Consider the following 20,579-nt stretch of genomic DNA (forward strand, 5'->3'; position numbering starts at 1 on the left):
TCCCAACTTCCTTTGTAATTAGAGTACATGTTATGTGACTGAGGTTCTACCAATTAGAAACAACCACACAGGAATTTGATACCCAGGAGAGCAATGTGAAGAATCCATCTTTGGCCACAGTGATTAATCCACCTTCCAAGGACAGCAAAGATAAAGGAATGAAATGCCCAGAGGCATAACCAGTGAGTTTTCACTAGACCAGTTCTAGAGTGGCCTGGGCATTCTTCTTAGCTGGCTGCCTCTATTTCTGACTACCTGGTCTTTTTTCTTTTTTATTTTTTTGTGGTTTTTGGCCGGGGCTGGGTTTGAACCCACACCTGGTCCTTTTGTAAGACATCTGATATGCTTACTAAATATCTTTTCTGCTTTAACAAGGTAGAAGACAGTTCTGTTGCTTGCAAATCAAAGCCATGTCTATGTACAGGGTAGTCCTGGTAATGCAAACACTTAAAAACCAGTAAAACAAATTCCAGGCATCCTTCAGTGTCAAGACACTGTTCACATAATACCTTTAAAATAAGAAGCCAAGTAGTTGTGAACCATGCCTTCCCTTAGAACATCTTTTCTAAATGTAAGTTTTTAAGAATGGGCTCTGTTAAAATATGTCTTGGTTTTAAGTAGACATCATTATATCTGAATCGCCAAAAGTTAAAGCAGTCCAAACTGGAAAAATTAAATACAGCTGACTCTTACTATCTCGGCTTGCCGAAATCCTTTGGAGATTTTATGGATAATGATTCTAAACTCGTCCAAAATGTTTACTCTAGGCTCCAAAGCTTCCTTTTAAGCCCAGAGTGAAACCAAGTTCATCACCTACTGTGACAAGATTAAAGGGTAATGTCATTTCTATTGTTTCCAGTCCTGTTCTTGGCTATGAAAAGCAGCAAAATACACATTCATCCTGGAGATTCATGATAAAGAACTGCAGCGGGTAGATTTTACTGCTTAGTGACTGCATTAACTTTGAATGTAGGTATTGAGTACAGGGTTTTTCTCTGCAGTGGTTCCCAAAGTGTGGTTCCCGAATCATAGCATCAGCCTCACCCGGGAATTTGTTGGATATACAAATTCTTGGGCTCTACCAAGCTATTGAATGGGAAACTCTGGGGGTGGGACTCAGAATTCTATTTTATAGAACTCTCCTAGTGAGTCTGATATATCGGAAAGTTTGAGAACCACTTTCTTTGGTGGTACAACCAACCACTCCAATCAAAAGAGGATCTACTTCTGAGAAGGAATCAGGAAGACAGACCTTCTTTTTTTTTTTTTTTTTTTTTTAACTGTCGCCCTGGGTAGAGTGCCCTGGCATCACAGCCCATAGCAACCTCCAACTCCTGGGCTCAAGCGATTCTCTTGCCTCTGCCTTCCAAGTAGCTGGGACTACAGGTACCCACCACAATGCCTGGCTATTTTTTGGTTGCAGCCATCATTGTTGTTTGGCAGGCCCAGGCTGGATTCGAACCCACCAGCTCAGGTGTATGGGGCTGGCGCCTTAGCCACTTGAGCCACAGGCATCGAGCCCAGACCTTCTTAATAACACACTCTAGAACATTAAGGGTGTCCCTCCTTAGAACTACCCTAACTTCACCTGCAGGATAAATTCATTTCTTCTTCCACAGAGGAGATACAGGACTCTGGGTACTAAAATCTAACATAGAAATAACTTTTCCTGGGATTGTCAGACATTATGTACCTTTCAATCTCCTCCTCAGGATAGATAACCCCAGGTCCTTTTATCTTTATTTATAATCACTCTTAAAACTCTTCATCATCCTTGCTAACCTCCCAAATAAAATATTAACCATATTTTACTGTTCAAATAAATCAAAAACTTTCTCTGTCCTTGAACCATAGAAATGAATGCCACACAATATAGAGTTCTTATATACTATCTTTTACAATATAAGATGTACTTCTAACAAAACCCTAAATTTTAGTCCTGTCCTTCCTAGATATTCTGATTCTACCTCCTTACCTCTGTTCTTTATCTTAAAAAAAAGTTTTAGTTCATTGTAAGGTCACTAAGTATTTCACATATATTGAATTAAACATTCTGATCCTCCTTTGCCCTATTAAGTATGAATTGACCAGATGGATATTCCTCTGACTCTCTTTTGAGCAGGTTTTGGTTAATTAAAAATGATTATTTTTATTACATATTTTATATATCAGCCAGATGTTACCTGTGGTCATTTCTAAAAAGGATCATTTGGTGGTGGTTATAAAATACATATTTTCCGTGGGAGGCAAAACCCCTGAGTGCAATCACAAAAATAAATGGAGAAGTGATTTCACCTCATACCTTTTTCCTAGTACTAAATGGGCATAGCATTTCATTTCCTTTGAAGGTAGAATTTATTCAAATTCTGTCTTCTTTATATCTATGCACCCTGGACATATATATGTTATGTAAAAAAAAAAATTTTGTCAGGTTGATGGATGGAAAAATATTGTTGGTTTCCCTCTGTATTAGAAGCGTGAGTTAATTTTTCCAAAGAAACTGATTAGGTTTCTCTAGCTTGGATTTACATAAGATGCATATGGATGACATAGCAAATTGTTCTGCTCAATCAGGACTGAGGCTGTATCATACTGCTCTGAGGATACACTTGCAGGTATCTGTAATAGTCCCCACTTTTTCACAGGTGTCCTTTGAAGATACTTTTCATGTGAACAAATTTGTCTGAATTTTCCATTAACGGTGAAATAATCCAGAATGGAGTAAAAATACTGTAATTATGACACGGTTTTGCGATTACACAAGTTATTTTCTCTCCATGTATACACAAATTAGAATTCAAACAAAAAAAAATTCCATTCTAAAGGTCACTCCAAATTCTAACAGATGAAATAAACCATATACCACACTTCACTTAGGCTGGATTGAGATGGCTGGTCTCAACACACACTAATTAGAAGACTCTTAGAGACAAAAGTGAATCTCAAGTTCGCATGCTGACAAACATAATTAGGTATGGCAAAGTGCAAAAACAAGCAAGAAATATTCAGTTTGGAAGACCTGGCTGTGTTTTGTAAAATATTTCATTATATGGTGGGGATATGAATTCTGGCCTCAGCCCTGACTTTCTATGTGACCTTGTACAAGTCACTTCTCCACATTGAGTTTCCTTTATCATGTAAAAGAAAGATAGGATTGAACTAGATATCCTCTAAAACCTCTTTATGCCCTTCTATCCCATGATTGTTTTTAAAATAACTTTAAGGCCTAATATGTTTCACTGAACAACTACAACAACTGGGGGAAAAGGGAGGTTGCTTTTATTAACTTAAAAGCTTTAAACACAGAACACAGCAACTCATTTTCTGATTGTATAAAGCATCTGCTCCCAATGTTCTGAAGTACACAAATTTGCTTGTAGGGAATCAGTCACCTCAGAAATGACCCCTTCCTCTTATGTTTTCATAGCAATCAACATTAACGCAAGTGCTCTTATTAAAGTCATCTGGGTTACATTTGATTTCAAGAGCCAGGTGAGGAGGAGCAGACATTCTTGATGAAGAGCCCCACAGTCCTTGGAATAAATTGTCTCCCAAAATATAGCATTACTTACCTTTAGATCAGGCCACGCTCATCAGTCCCTAACAGATTTGAGGGACTCACCAGTTTTAATTTCCTATGTGAATTTATAATTGTCCGCAGAGGTCAATTTCAGTGGATGCTTCATATAAATTAAAATTGAAGATAATGATGCCTGTTCACTTGATCAACTAAAATGACCAGCTGGGTTTAATGGGAGGAAAACAGAAATCCCTGTGAAATTGGAAGAGCTTCAAAGGTGATAGAACGTAATTATTTTTCTGCAATGTTTCTTCTCCAGAGGTGACTGGCCACTATCCTGAGGTGGGCACCTGGGCCACCATATTATGAAGTTGGATAAAACATTCAGAGCCACTGACCATATCCAAAGGCACAAGTCAACCTCAGCATTCTGCTAAAGGATTTGGGGAAAATGCAGTATTTCTTTTCCATTTTTATTTTAATCATTTCATTCATAGTAAAAGAAGTGCTCTGAGGAACTTGCTGAATTGAATTCCAAGAGGCAAGTTCTGATTTAGCTTGGTACAAAGTTTTGTTTTCTCTTTTTTGCCATAAAACACTTGCTTGAAGTTGTTCTAATTATCCTTAGGGTAATGTAAATTTAGGTCTGAAAAGGATCTTTTTATTTTTTTTTAAGAGTCTCACTCTGTTGCCCTGTCGTCCTGTGGCATCATCATAGCTCACAGCAACCTCAAACTTTTGGGCTCAAGAGATCCTCTTGTCCCAGTCTCCCCAGATGATGGGACTACAGGCATGCACCACCACACTGGGCTAATTTTTGTATTTTTAGTAGAGATGGGGGTTTTGCCTTTGTTCAGGCTCGTCTCGAACCCTTGAGCTCAAGCAACCCACCTGCCTTGCCTTCCAGAGTGTTAGGATTACAGGTGTGAGCCACTACTCTCAGCCTAGGTCTCAAAATCTTCCTATCACCAACCCCTTCATTTACAGATAAAGAAACTAAGGTCAAGAGACGTCAACTGACTGGACCACGGAGTCAAAGTCAGAGGAGAAAAAGACAGAGGGTGGGCTGGAATTTAGCAGATGAGAAGATGAAACCAAATTGATGCTGAGTCCAGGGTTTTTGCTTATGAGTAAATGGCGAGTCATGTGGAGTGGGGGTTGGGGTGAGGTAACAATAGGAACAAAAAAGACTGTCAATGAAAATTGCCATTTAAGCAAACATAGGATTTATAATGAGGTAGAGGAGCTAGTAAGCAAAAAAGCTGGAGGAGGTAGGCTGGGAGAGATGGAGCAGAGGCAGGAGCAGACCACAGGCAGATGACTATCCCCCCAGCCACCAGTGAGCTGTTTATGTGCGCCTGTGTGTGCTGAGGGGCAGCTGTACACAGGCATCACTGCACAGGCATGATGTACAGAGGTGCTTTATTTGGGATAAATACCCAAGGAATCTACTAGAGAGAGTCAGAAAGTCATGGATTTAAAACCTCTTTTTATGTTTAATGAAAGAATTTTTCAAAATGTATTGTTAAAATTTAAAGTGTTTTTTTAAAAATATAAACAACCACAAGGACTTTATTTTTAAAATTCCAAGTTTCATGTAACTAAGTCAGAACTTTCATTAGTGAAACAATTAATAGAAGAACATATCCATTGCAAAAATAAAAGATGAATTTCATGGTAGGAAATTAGTGCTGAATCAGTGACTTCTGAAGTCGTTAGAGCAGCAGTTCAGGAGATGTTGCATTTTCTCTGCTACGACACGCTATGTGGGCAGTCTAACATTTTTCCCCCTTAGAATTTGATGTTGTTAAAGTTGCCATTAACATTTTACTCAGTTTCTTGGAAAAACCTTCACAACGTTAATAGTGCAGTTCTCATAATCAAGACCATTCCAGATATGCCTGAAGTGGGCAGCACGTGTGGATTACCTTAAGGTTTTTTCTTTCATTCTTTAAGTTCAATGGCAGTTTTAAAGGAGAAAATGTCAGTTACCTATTCCCCTCTTTTTAAATTAAATAATCTTAGCAGTCATGTAGCGAAATAATTTCTAAACGTTGTTACAAAGGGCTTTTCTGGAACTGGCTGCTAACTTAAGACATTGGAAGATCATGATAAGCCGCGTATCTTCCAGTCACATGGTGGTAAATCTGTAAGAAAAATCAGAGTTTAGTTAATAATTATTCTATAATTACACATATCAGTTAATAATTATACTACCACATAATAATTAATAATTGTAATGAACATTTTAGCAAAAAGCCTCACTGGAATGCACGGTGGAGGTCTACTTAAAGGAAGGCAGAGGGTCGGGTAGAATGAGGTCAATCAGATTTTTCAATTTCTTTCCCCAAAACACTTGTCAATTTCTTCCAAAGAACCCGATTATGGCTCACCTGCCTCTCGATGTCTGAAAGCAGAGTGCTGGCACCTATTCGAAAGAGTTCTGGCTTCAGCCACTCATCCCCCAGTTCCTCCTTTACAAGAGACAGCCAAGCCAGGGAATCCTTGGCAGTGCGGATGCCACCTGCTGGTTTAAAACCTACCTAAAAGGGAAAGTAGAGAACAGAATAATCTTCATTGTCATTAGATTGCTTTCAAAAAAATGGTACCATGTTTATACAGACTCTCTTTTCTAAACTTCAACAAGCAAAAGAGCTTAGATCAGTGACGCACATACCTTCACACTACAAAATAACTTTACAAGATGTCTGGAAGAATAACCCTTATCAACATTTCTCTTACTGGAAGGTCATGAGCCTCAACCACTCTAGACTATAGCTGTGAACCTGGAATAAATAGGAAAGCAGATCACAAAAGCCCTTTCATTCTACATTTCTATAAGTAAGCCAGCATGGCCATCTTTCAGCCTTTATCCTGCAGTTCAAGACAAAAGAGTACATGTATATTCAAGGTAAGAGGACAGATTCAGTGAGGCCATAGGTCACCTCAACCAAACAGGCAGGGATCCAGCAAGGAGAGTTGACAGTTGTTTTAATCAACTGCAGGGACTTTTTTCTTAAGTTCTAGGCGCACAGTCTAACAGAGCAGTCAGACCAATTACATAAGGATGGTAGAAAAAGAGCAGAAGGGCTCTTCATACTCTAGTAGTCTATATGGGTTGACCACGACATAGCCCAATTGAGCCAATATCCGATGTTTATGAATGATGCCCCCGGATCCATTAGGAAAGAAAAAATAGGTACTACATATAGTAAAGCCCTGATTATCTAGACTCACATGTTTCAGGAATTTGACTACTCAATAGAGAATCTGTAAGTAAGAGTGGTCTAAACAACATTCCAAACCCCAGCATTCGCATTTTATCACTTAGAGCTATTCATTTGGCTATACCAGCAGGAGGTGATTGCTAACAGAACATCAGAGAAGGGAGACAATAAATGAATAGTCTTATTATCATGAATAATCCGAACTCTGCCATTCCCTGCTCATGTCACAGCTGCTCAATGGTCAAGTCCTGCCAATCCCCTCTCCTTAACTTATGGTCTCTCATAGGAACACTTTCTACATACATTTTGGTTTTCTTTTGAGACAGAGTCTTGCTCTGTCACACAGCTAGACTGCAGTGGTGTCATCACAGCTCAATACCACCTCAAATTCCTTGGATCAAGCAATCCTCTTGCCTTGGTCTCTCAGTAGATAGGACTGCAGGTTCCACCATACCAGGCTAATTTTTCTATTTTTTTACAGAGATAAGATCTTGCTCTTGCTGAGGCTAGTCTTAAACTCCTAGCCTTAAGCAGTCCTCACATCTCGGCCTCTCGAAGTGCGTGGATTACAGGTGTGAGCCACTGTACCTGGCCTACTTTTACTTCTGTTTCAGTTCATAGGAGCATTTCTGTCAATTAAGTAATGTTTCGAATAGATTTTCTATATAGTTCAGTTTATGTCAGCATGTCTATTTGACAATGTTTCCAAAGAGAGGTTTTAGTATCTTTTTTTTTTTTAAGAGAGAGAATATGGAAAACATAAATCTGCAATGAAATCAGTTATGAAATATTAAATCTCTGCTTCTCAGGAGTGACACTAATCATGATCTGGAAGGCAGCCTATCACATTTTAAAACACCCTTAATCAATGATATAGAAACTTTACAGGCTAAGGGCTGTCCAGGCAACTTGTCAATAACCCAAAAATCCGTACCTGTTTTGCAGATATACACACAGATCCTCCTTGTTTGAAGTCTAAGCATGATTAAATGAGTATGATTTCACTTGTACCCATCTTTTTCTTAAGAAGACTAGGATGGACTTATTTATTAGCCGAGGAAAGAGTCAATACAATTGAAAAGAAAGGACTGAAAGATGCAGAATGTGCCCCTTTCTGTTCTCTGGTCTGGAACATTGAGCACTTTAAACTTTCACTTAAATTCTTTGCCTGTCATTTTAAGAACTCTTCTGGGAAGGCACTTGCTCATTTTAGTACTCCTAGCATTTAACATAGGTTAACATGGCATCTGGTTAAGTACTCAATAAATGTTTGCTGAGAACAAAACAGAATTGGCTCCCCAATGGTGAGTGTGAACCTGACAATAGAGTTGATGAAACACAGATGCCTGAAGACAACCTCAGATGCGGAACAGCCAGGGATGGGACCTGGACATCTGTTAAGTACAAAAGGTTTACATCTGATTTCAACATTCTTTGAGGGGGAGAACCAGGGTCTAATGAACAGTTATAGTCTCAATCAAGGCCCACAGATAAATTTCTCATTTTTACAGCTTTATATAAAAAAAAATGTTTTCTAAACTTATTTGGAATATTGCAGAAAGTCTATCAAGTAGAGAGCTTGCTCAACTTGGATCACTTGCCATGTGTAGGTCATAGAAGATATTTATCCTATCTGTAGTTAAGATGAGAAGTTATTCTAAGAAAGACAATTCTGGATGGAGTTTATTTCTTCTCATAAACCAGGTTATTCCCAAAGGTCTCTTAATTCAAAATAAACTGAGGCTACAGTCACATATACAATCATCACACCCTTGGCAAAGGATTAAAGGTCTTTTGGGGGGTATCTATTCAGCAAAAATCAAAAGATGAGTTTTAAAAGATGCCCCTCAAAAAGGGAAAGTGTCATTAAACACACAAATCCATGCACGACTTTTCTCTCTAATGATGTAAAAAAATCCTTTGAGATAATTTGCAGCTAAACAAGCAACTTGAAGTGAAAAGGAAAATCCAAACTCATTTTTAAAAAAGCACCTCATACACATTTTTCCTTTTAACTTCATGTTTCGAAAATATGTATTATTTTTCAAAAAGCTGACAAAATCTAGCATATACCCTCCTCAGCTTAACAGTCTTCCAAAGAGCACATCCAGCTGCCATAAAACGCAAAAATGGATATTTAATTCAAGAGCTATATAACGTCTAGCTACCTTTTCCCTGCTGTTTCACAGCATTTCATTATTTTGTTTAATAAGTTCATCTCCTCGAGAATTTTCTCTTCACCTCATATTATTAAAAGTAATAAGTTTTTCTGGACTGGGGGTTTCCCAACAGAAAAACCAATTTATGTGTGTCCTTCAATAATGACAGGAAAAGATTATTTCCCATTATATTGCATACTTTTCATATCACCACCACAGCTTATCATTCAATAAATGTTACTCTGCAATTCTTTCCATTTCTCAAGGAAGTTTAATTTCTGCATTAACCTGTTTTCACTGGCCAATGCCTTGCCAGAAAGCCTCTGTGTTACAGCAGAATTAGTTCGTTAAAGAACCCATTTAGGAATCTCTTGTCAGTGATAAAATTGTCTTCGGTTAATAAAAGGACATAAGGCAAGTTTACATCTTGATCATACATACTCACTCCGACACTCACACTCACTTTCTGCTAATCGCACATTTTTCTCCATAAATGTGTTCTTCTATAATGAAAGGCAAATGAAACATTTATCTTAATAAAGGTAACGCATTCACACCTTCTGCATATAAAGACAGTTATCGTGGCTGTAACTAGTATTATAAATAACATTATCTTTACCCTGAAGAAAGATTTGCTGGAAATAATATACCTTGTTTCCAGTTTTCCAGAAGAAATCTCTAATGGCCCGTAGCATTACTATAGCTACCGGGAAGGTGGCATTTACTGTTTCTTTTCCAGTAGAGGTCTTAATAAAATCTGATCCTAAAACAAAAGAAAGAAAAACTCTGTGTTAATTAAAAATTTATTTTTTATACTTTTGAGTCAGTGGTAGAAGTGAGTTGTGTACATGTTTTTCCCGAGGAACATAGCCTTACTTTTCATTAATTATTTGAAAAACTAGAACTCAAATCTCCCTTTAAAATAATTCTGTCCACACATTTTCCCCCTTACTATCAGATGAATTATATTAGGTACCAAATATATTCTCACTGACCTCTGGTACTCTCGCCTCCAAATTTCCACACTGCCAATTAAAATCAACTTGGTTTATTTGCTGTATAACTATGCCCCGTGCTTAATATTATATATCATGACACTTTACTAAAAACTGCCTACTCATTTTCTCCACACTTTCTCAGGTTTTATAAAAAGTATACAGAACAGTTGCAACAAAACAAGAATCACCATTAGCTGATTTCTATTGCACTGATCATTATTAAAAAAGCACTGTCTTTCATCTACATTAGGATTTTTATGAAAGACACCCATGCTATTTTATATCTCACAAATATTTTAAATGGTCTTCCCTTGAATATATCTTAAACCTATTAATGTAGTTTAACAGAATAGCACAAAGAGACAAAGAAATGGTATTAATAGTTGAGATTCATTAAGTGCTATGCAGTATAAACCTAGGTACATTACAAGTTATTAATTCAATCAATCCTTACAACAACTGTCTGAGTTAAGCACCAATATGGTCTCTATTTTAATTTCAAAGTATTAAGGGGGTACAAATGTTTTGCAATCAATCTGTGAAGCTCGAGTCACAGCTGGAAGCGTGCTCATCACACAAATAGTGTTCACTGTACCCATCAGAAAGGTTTTTCCCACCCCTCCTCCCCTTCCCCCCTGCTTGATCTCCACTAAGTTTTACATTCTTCTATGCACATCTACGCTCACTGTTACCTCCAGTTTAGTGATCTCCATTTTTAAAGAGAGAAACTGAGGCACAGAAAAGTTAAGTGACTTTTCTGGAGGTCACAAAGTAAGTGGGGGAGATAGAATTTTAACCAAAGCAATCTTGTTTAACCCATATGTTATAGTGATTCTAAGAAACTTACCTAGGGTCACACAGTCAGTCATATAGCCAAATAGAAAAACCATCCTAGGTACATGGTTACCCAGTCCTGAAATATTTAAAGTGTGGACCATGCACAAATAGAATTGGCATTGCAAAGGAGTTTGTTAAAAATGTAAACATGGCCAGGAGCAATGGCTCATACCTATAATCCCTTTTGAAGGCCACGACAGGACGATCACTTGAGGCCAGGAGTTTAAGACCAGCCTGGGCAATATAGCAAGACCTCTTCTCCACAAAAAATAAATTAGCCAGGTGTGCTGGTATGTGCCTGTAGTGCTCACTACTTAGAAGGCTGAAACAGGAGGATCGCTTGGGTCCAGGAGTTGGAGGGTGCAGTGACCTACAATGCTGCACTCTAGCTTGGGTGACAAAGTGAGATCCTATCTCTTAAACCATTTTTTTTAAAAAAAATGCAGACTTGCAGGCCCTACAGCAGACCAACTGAATTAGAATCTAACATAAGCAAAGGCATATGCTAAGTTCGTTAATAAATGAATGAATAAATGAACTGTAGAACTGATGCTTGCCACCTGCAAAATCAGAAATAAGACAAAGAAAAGAGATTAAATCCTCCATACAGAAGTAAGAAGGTAAGGGAAACATCCCAAAAGAATTCATGAGACCAAGAGGTGTTTTCCTAATATGAGACATCTTTCAAGTCATTAGAAGGCTTTTAGGATATCGTCTAAATTATTTTAAGCATTTTGAAAAAGAAGATCGTTAAGACAGAGGACCAAGACCACATTTGGAGATCAAGAAGAAAAGGCATGGTCACTTTAAAAAATTACACCACAGCCAAACTCTTTTGGATGAGATTTAAAGGATGGAGACTCTCCTCCTAATGCACATGTATCTGGGAGAGTAGAGCAGAAATACCTGCCATGATAGCAAAGTGGCCCATATGTTATTTGTTTTCTTGTCTAACTGTATTGTTTATGGGCATGTGCTTTCTCTTTCTTATACACTTCATTATCCCCAAGCATGACACACAGGAGAAACTCAACAAATTATTTTTGATGGCTGGTCACAGCTATCAAGAAAAAGCAAACTACAATATTTTCCAACTTTAGTTGACTAATGAGGAACAGAAAACAATTTTGCATCTCATTACAGTCCCAGTAAAATACTGGGCAGGTGACGGGTGGCTCAGAACAAAATACTGTTTTATTTATTTATTTTGAAATAAAATTTTTAGAACAGATTTAGGTTTATAGAAAAATTGCACAGAAAATACAGTTTCCATATGCCCCATACCCAGTTTTCTCTATTATTACCAATTTACATGAGTATGGTACATTTGTTACAATTAAGGAACCAATGCTGATATATTATTATTAACCAAAGTCTATACTTTATCTAGATTTCCTTAGGTTTACTCAGTATCTAATCCCATCCAGGATTACAATTATCATGTCTCCATAGATTCTTCTCAGGTGTGACAGCTTCTCAGATTTTCCTTATTTTGATGACCTTGACAGTTTTCAAAGTACTGACCTGGTATTTTGTGGAATGTCCCTCAACTGGGATTTGTCAAAAATTTTTCTCGTTACTAGACTGAGGTTTTGGGCTTTGGGAGGAAAATCAGAGAGGTAATGTGCATTTAGGGCCCATCTAGATAATCCGGAGTAATCAACTGATTCTAATATCCTTAACAATTACATCTGTAATGATGTAATTTTTTCCAAATAAGATAACATTCACAGGTTCCAGAGATTAGGATGGGAATCTATCTTTGGGAGTCATTATCGGCCATTATTGGAACACCACACTTCCCTGTCTGTACCATTTATTTCCTTGTCTAGCTAAGAATTTCAGTACATGTTGGAGAGCAGTGGTAAGAGAGAACCTTGTTTTGTTCTTAAAGGGATCTCAGGGGAAAAGCATTCAGTTTTTCACCATTAAGTATGTTAGCTGAACTATTTTTTGCAGATATTCTTTATTAAGTTGACATTCCCCTCTCTTCCTAGTTTGCTGAGAATCTTTATTATGAATGGATCTCACTTAGTTGTGACATAATTCTTTTTATACATTGTTGAACTCATTCTGCTAATGTTTTATTAAGCACTTTTCCATCTGTGCTCATGAAAAATGTTGGTCTATAAGTTTTCTTTCTTGCAGTGTTGTTATCTGACTTTGAAATTAGAGTAAGGGCAGCCTCAAAAAAACAAACCTTTTCTCTCTTACTTTCTCCACAGAAACTGTGGAGAATTGGTATTAGTTCTTTCTTAAATGTTTTGCGAAATTCAATGAAATCATCTAGAGCTGATGATTCCTTTTCAAAGGTGTCATTTTCTTTAATTATTTGTTAAATTACTAAATAAAGAATAAAGTACTTTATGTTTTAAAATTAATATATTTTATAAAACACATAAATGTATATTTACTTAATTTGTAGAAATATATTACATACATAAAATAATCACATAAAATACTTTATATTAATAAAGAAAATTAAACTTAAAACGATTTCTCTAATAGATACAGGGCTATTCAGACTATTTCTCTTTTTAAGTTTTGGCTGTTTATGTCTTTCAAGGAATTGATCCATTTCATCTAAGTTATCAAACGTGTGGGCATGGAGTTGTTCCTATACACCTTTATTATTCTTTTAATATCCATGGGAACAGTAGGTGACCTTTTTTTTCATTTCTGATGTGGATGATTTGTGTCTTCTCTCTTTTATTCTGAGTTAGCCTCACTAGAGATTTGGCAACTGTATTGATCTTTTCAAAGCCACAGCTTTTAGCATATTAAATTTCTTTTCTCTATTTCTTTTTCGTTTTCAATTTCATTAATTCTGTTCTACTTTCTATTTTTTTCCTTTGGTTTGTTGTACGCTTAAATTGCTCTTCTTTTTCTGCTTTCCTAAAGTGAAAGCTGATATTTAGATGATTCTTTTCTAACATGTGTATCACTGCTATACCTTTCCTTCTAAGCACTGGTTTCTCAGCATCCTACAAATTTTGATGTTGTACTTTTATCCTTATTTAATTCAAAGTATTTTTTAAATTTCTCACGAGACTCTTTGACCCATGTGTCATTTAGAGTGTGTTGTTTAATTTCTACACACTTCGGGGTCTTTCTGCTATTGATTTCTAGTTTAGTTTCATTGTCCTGAGAATTATACTTTCTATAATTTCTTATCTGTTAAATTTATTAAGGTGTGTTTTATGGACCACCAGTGGCGTATGTTGGTTAATATTCCACATAAACTTGAATATGTATTCTGCTATTGTTGGATGTGAACTAGATCATGTTGAATGATAGTGCTGTTTAAATCAACTATATTTTTACTGGTATTCTGTCTACTCAGTTATCAACTCCTAAAAGAGGGGTTTTGGAATTTCCAGCTATAACAGATTTGTCTATTTCTCTTTTCAGCTCTGTCAAATTTTGATGCTGTATTGCTAGGTGCATGCGTATTCAGGAGCTTTTTGTCTTCTTAGAGAAATGACCTCTTTATATATTATTCTTTTTTCTGAACAATGTTCTTTTTTTCTAAAGTCTGTTTTGTCTGAAATTAGTACAGCTACCCTGGCTTTATTTTGATTTCTCTTAGCATAGTGTATCTTTCTCTATGCTTTTACTTTCAACCTTCTGAGTAGTGTCAGTTTTTTATAGACAACAGACAGTAGAATCTTGTTTTTAATAATCTCTATCATTTAATCGGTATATTTAGACTATTACATTAAAGGTGATTATCAATTTAGTTGGATTCATGTCTAGCATTTTTGTAACTTGTATTAGCTGCATTTTTTCCTTAATTGTTATACCCTTTTCTGCCTTCTCTTACTTTTATGATCATTTTCTATGATTTTATCTCATCATATCAATTATCCTTATTTTGCATAATTTTTAGTGATTGCACTGGAGTGTTCAATACACAATTTTAACTAATCTAAGTCCACCTTCAAATAACACTATGCCAGTACACAGGTAACTGCGAGAACCTTTTTAAAAAGTATTCCTAATTCCTTACTTCTGTCCCTTATATTTTTGTCATTCATTTCATTTATTTATATGGTGTAATCACCCAATAACCTGTTTTATTATTACTTTAAACTGGTATCTTTTAGATCAATTAAGAAAGAAAAATAATTTATTGTTACTCTTCATTTATTCCTTTTCTGAGGCTCTTCCTTTTTCTATGTAGGTCAAAGCTTCTAATCTATATCATTTACCTTCTTCCTGAAGAACTTCCTTTAACTTTTTCTCTTTTTTTGAGTCAGAGTCTCTCACTCAATCACCCTGGGATTGAGTGTTATGGTGGCATAGCTCACAGCAACCTCAAACTCTTGGGCTCAAGTGATCCTCTTGCCTCAGCCTCCTGAGTAGCTGGGACTACAGGTGCATGTAGAGATGGGGTCTCGCTTTGCTCAGGCTGGTCTCAAACTCCTGAGTTCAGGTAATCCACTGCCTCGGCCTCCCAGAGTGCTAGAATTATAGGCATGAACCACCATGCCCGGCTCCTTTAGCATTTCTTATAGACCAGATATTCTGGCAATGATGTCCCTCAGTTTTTCAAATTTCAAGGCTACTTTCACTGGATATATAATTCTACATTGTTGGTTTTGATCCTTAAACACATATTTTTCTCCACTCATTTCTTGCTAACATGGTTTCTGATGAGAAGTCCATGGTAATTATTTTCTTTTTCTTCTATACGTCAGGTGTTTTGTTTTGTTTTTTTGGAGCTAGAGTTTCACTCTCACTGTGTTGCCCAGGCTAGAAGGCTATGGCCTCAGCCTAGCTCACAGCAACCTCAAATTGTTGGCATAGACTCTCTCCAAGAAGGCATTTTAGGATAGTCAAGAGTAAACTTGGAAGACAAAAACAAGGATACTATAGAAATTTAAGGACCGTGACACCTATAGCTATAGCAAACATCAAACACAGCTCAACTCCAAGCCAGATTAACATAAAACCTCACAAGGAAGGCCTGTTTCTTTCAGTTCATGTTACCCAATATTTTGGGGCGGGGGGAGACAGAGTCTCACTTTGTTACCCTTAGTAGAGTGCCATGGCATCATAGCTTACAGCAACCTCAAACTCTTGGGTTCAAGTGAACCTCTTGCCTCAGCCTCCAGAGTAATTAGGACCATAGGTCCTACCACTACTGACGCTAAATTTTTTATTTTTAGTAGAGATAAGGTCTCATTCTTGCTCAGACTGATCTTGAAATCCTGAGCTCAAAGTATCCTCCCACTTTGGCCCCCCAGAGTGCTAGGATCACAGGTGGTAATAGTATGGTGGTGCCCAGCCTTTGGTGTAGGTTTTCTATGTATTTACCCTACTTGGTATTCTCTGATCTTCCTGGATCTGCAGCTTGGTGTTAATTTTGAAAATTCTTGGCCATTCAAATATGTTGTCTGCTCTATTCTCTCTTTCTTCTTCTTCTAATATTCCAATCATACACGTGTGACATCTTTTGAAATGGTCCCAGGGTTTATGGACATTCCAGTGGGATTTGTTTGTTTCCTCTCTACATTTCAGTTTAGGAAGTTTCTATTAATCCATCTTCATGCTGACTGGTTTCTTTCTTTCTCTTTTTTTTTTTGCAGTTTTTGGCTGGGGCTGGGTTTGAACCCGCCACCTCCGGCATATGGGGCCGGCACCCTACCCCTTTGACCCCCTGACTGGTTTCTTTTCCCTCTTGTGTATCCATGGTCCCATCAACTGATTTATTTAAATCACTTATTTAAAATTCTCTGCTGCGGGTGGCGCCTGTGGCTCAAGGAGTAGGGCACCGGTCCCATATGCCGGACGTGGCAGGTTCAAACCCAGCCCCGGCCAAAAAAAAAAACCACACACACACAAAAAAAATTCTCTGCCAGATAAATTCAGTACCTATGTCATGTTTGAATTTGGTTCTGATGCTTACTTTCTTTATATACACTTTTTTTGTTGTTGATGTTTTCTTTCCTCTTAACATCCACTGTAATTTTTTGTTAAAAACCACTCATGAAGGCCAGGTGTGGTGGCTCTCGCCTGTAATCCCAGCACTCTGGGAGGCTGAGGTGGGTGCATTGCCTGAGCCAGATTGAGACCCTGTCTCTAAAAAATAGCTGGACATTGTGGCAGGAGCCTGTAGTCCCAGCTACTTGGGAGGCTGAGGCAAGAGAATCGCTTGAGCCCAAGAGTTTGAGGTTGCTGTGAGCTATGACGCCAGAGCACTCTACTGAGGGTGACAAAGTAAGACTGTCTCCAAAAAAAAAAAAAGAAAAAAAGAAAAGAAAAGAAAACCACTCATGATATATTGGGTAACACGAACTGAAATAAACAGGCCTTCCTTGTGAGGTTTTATGTTAATCTGGTTCAGAGTTGAACTGTGTTTAATGTTTGCTGTAGCTATAGGTGTCAAAGTCATTAAATTTCTATAGTATCCTTGTTTTTGTCTCCCAAGTTTATTCTTGACTATCCTAAAATGCCTTCTTAGAGACAGCTTATGTCTTTTAGTTCTGTCAGCTGTAACCCACAGTTATCATCCTGAAGCCATGTTAGTATGGTGGTAACAGACAAGGGAGGAGAAGTATTTTACAATCTCATTCCATCATCTTGTGATTAAATCTTAAATCTTTTACCAGGCCTATGTCCCTGGGCATAACCTTCACAAATGCTTCTTAGCTTTTCTGCCCCACTTTGGTGAGACAGGAAGACTAGAGGGAAAATGCCTTTCTCCCAAGTGGAGTAAGACTCTGGTAAAGTCTTTTGCCCTGGAGAGTAGGCTTTGTTTTAGAGAACACTCTGGGCAAATTATTATCTTTCCCTGCCTCTGCCAGAGGCAGGAAAAGACTTTCCTTAGCTCTTTAGTGTGATAACCTGGTGGGTGGAGTTCCCGGAAGTAAACCAAAAATTATAGGAACCACTCTCAGCCTCCAGTCATTTGTGAAAATTACCATTTAAGTGTTCCCACTTGGTTTTTTTCTTTCAGAGGCTGGGGTGGGGTGGGGAAGCTCCAGGTAAGCAGATCTCAGTTGTGACTTTCAGGATTCAAATGTCTCCAGATTTGAAGGTCAAAGTTTGCTTTGTGACCTCAGTTACTGGATAGGCCTAAGAAAAGTCACTGATTTTTAGTTTATTCAGCTTTTTCTAAGGACAGGCGCAACAACTTTCAGCATCATTACATGTCCAAGTTGAAACTAGAAGTCTTTAAATATTAAGCCAAGCCTGTATTATTTAGAAATCAGGAGTGGAAATAAGAATACATGTATGTTTAAGGTGTTTTGGATGTATGTAAATATCCCTCAGGAAACCATCATAGAGGGTTTGAACCTGTGACTGTGACTGTAACTATCCCTCAGGAAACCATCATAGAGAGTTTGAACCTACAAACGTTGTCTGGGCACTGTCCTTTAGACAACATGAGGTCTGTGTTGTAAGACACTGAGCAAGTGTTGTAAGATGCCAGAGTTAGTGTCTGTTTTGAATGTGTTGAGGAAGAACAATTAAGAATCAGAGATCATATAAAAGATGGATCAAGCATGCAGGCACTAGTTATTTCTTTAAATTCAAGAATAAGATCTAGCTTTGATTATACAAAATAGTTTAGAAAGAACATTAGTACTTGACTTCTGTGAATAGAGCAATGGATTTTCCAATGGGACGAAGTAGGCACACACTTTTGTTTTACTTCTCGTTTTAATATTGTTTCCTTGCCCTTCTGCTAAAACAAAATTACCTTTGAGAAATAAATACTGGGCGGTGCCTGTGGCTCAAGGAGTAGGGCGCCAGTCCCATATGCCAGAGGTGGCAGGTTCAAACCCAGCCCCGGCCAAAAAAAAAACAAAAAACCACACACACACACAAAAAGAGAGAAATAAATACTACATTTCAAATTACCAACACCACAGAGCACTATTGAGTCTTCTCATAGCTCATGTAAATCCAACATTAACCAAGCTTACCTCTGCTCAGCTTGGGGGAAAAAAACCTTATGAGAAAATACCTCAAATTAACACAGCTATCCACACAGATGCTCCTTCATCAGTGTCCACAATTTCAATGAAAACGACTAAACTAGGAGATGAAAGACCTGAAGAAGTCAAAGTAACACATTAAATAGACTAATATTCAACTGATTAGTAGAAATTATAATTAATAATAAATTTATAGCATTATATTAAATTGTATTTTTTTTTAATTTTCCTAATTTGAAATCTTTAGCACAATACTTTTTTTGTGGTCTAAACCAACTCAAAGCTTTCCTAAGGCCTATAATTACAAGTCTCCATGGTACAGTTTCATTAAAAACTTTCATTAAACAACAGCTGCCCTTGTATATGGTCTTCTAATCAATTTGGTCAAACAGAATGACTTCTAATCAGCTGTTGATAAAAATAGAAGATGAAATTTTAATTCTAATAGATTAACCACAAACTCAAGACAGTCTTCAAAATCCATCTAGCTCTATTCTCCAGTGGATTTAATGACTATTCAGCAACTCATTACTAAATAGAACAAGATGAACATTTTCCAGTTCATTAAAGAAATGTACTATGTATTTTTGCATTGTCCTTATGATTCGTTACAGGGAGTCTTAATTACAAGATAATGGATAATGGTTATTAAATGCAGACTGCAGTAATGAAGCTCTATTCATTTGCGAACCTCAGAGACTGCAAAGAGAGGAAAATAAAATTACTAGCTTCAAAAGATTAACGGATCAAATTATTATTCAATTTTGAAAATCTCATTCAGACTTCATAGAAACAAGAAGAGATTAAAAACTAGTATTAAGACCAAAGTAGCACATTTAAAAAAATAATAATATCTTAAGGCTATTACTGCATAATAAGCTTCAAATGTGATTATTAGAAAAACACACAGGCAACAATGGGAAAACATACATTTTTATTTCTTGAACAAATCTTATTTATGATATAAATAAGTCACTGTTAAGATCTTAAAAAGGGTCCCGGTGAACATGGAAGATATATGCTACTGTACTAGGAGAGGGCAGCACATGGAAGGTATTATTAACATTTTATACCTCACTAATGAAAAATAGGATTTAAAATCAACTGCTGCTTGAGAAAGCTTGTCAGTAAGTGGAATTCACGCCAATCCTATAATAAGAGCTTCTGGGCACATTATTCATTACCACCATGTTTTCTATTGCTCTCTAAGAAATTACCAATTAAAGTTAGCAAGAGAACTTTGTGTGGTGATTCTGACACGAATTCATACCTGCAATCTGCACTGGGACGCTTTTAAAAAAAAATAGAGTGTATAAAATTAGGAAGCCTCAAATTAAAACAGAGTCTTCAGTATTACATTCTTTTGCTTAAAATAGGCTTGAAAATAATTTGGGGGGAAATAATAAAGATCCAGTGTTATGGTTGAAGAACTGGCCACAATAAAGAAGGAAACAGGAAGTCCCTTTGGAAGAATCGGTGTGGTGCTAATGCTCAACCTGGAGACAATTATTCCACAAAGACACGCTTACATGATCCACGAGTGATAGCTCTGCATGTGAAAAGAGGGGAAAGAGGAAGAAAGGAAAACATCAGAAGGAAAGAAAAACAGGAAAAAAAATGATAATAAAAACTCCTGCTCCCAGTTCTTTTGTTCAATCTGAGCTACAGAAATCTTCTCTGTCAGTCTAGTCCAGGCGTCCTCAAACTGAGGCCTGCGGGCCACATGAAGTGGTGTGAATTGTATCTGTTCCTGTTTTGTTTTTTACTTCAAAATGAGATATGTGCAGTGTGCACAGGAATTTGTTCATAGTTTTTTTTTTTTTTTTTAACTATAGTCCGGCCCTCCAACGGTCTGAGGGACAGTGAACTGGCCTCCTGTTTAAAAAGTTTGA

At 37.1% G+C, this 20,579-nt stretch overlaps 1 protein-coding gene across 2 annotated transcripts in view; it reads right to left on the reverse strand.

The window, feature by feature from the left end:
• Positions 1-5,094: 5,094 nt before the first annotated feature.
• Positions 5,095-20,579, reverse strand: part of DERA (deoxyribose-phosphate aldolase) — a 143,296-nt gene continuing 127,811 nt past the window's right edge. For both annotated transcript variants that reach the window (XM_053558085.1, XM_053558084.1), the window contains 3 exons: positions 9,557-9,669; positions 5,914-6,063; positions 5,095-5,667 (listed from right to left, as the gene is read on the reverse strand). In XM_053558085.1, coding sequence (XP_053414060.1) covers positions 5,611-5,667; positions 5,914-6,063; positions 9,557-9,669 — 320 coding nt within the window. In that variant the 3' untranslated portion in view covers positions 5,095-5,610. The remainder of the gene's footprint in view (positions 5,668-5,913; positions 6,064-9,556; positions 9,670-20,579) is intronic.

Source organism: Nycticebus coucang, chromosome 12, assembly GCF_027406575.1.
Source record: "Nycticebus coucang isolate mNycCou1 chromosome 12, mNycCou1.pri, whole genome shotgun sequence".
NCBI classification, from domain to species: Eukaryota; Metazoa; Chordata; class Mammalia; order Primates; family Lorisidae; genus Nycticebus; species Nycticebus coucang.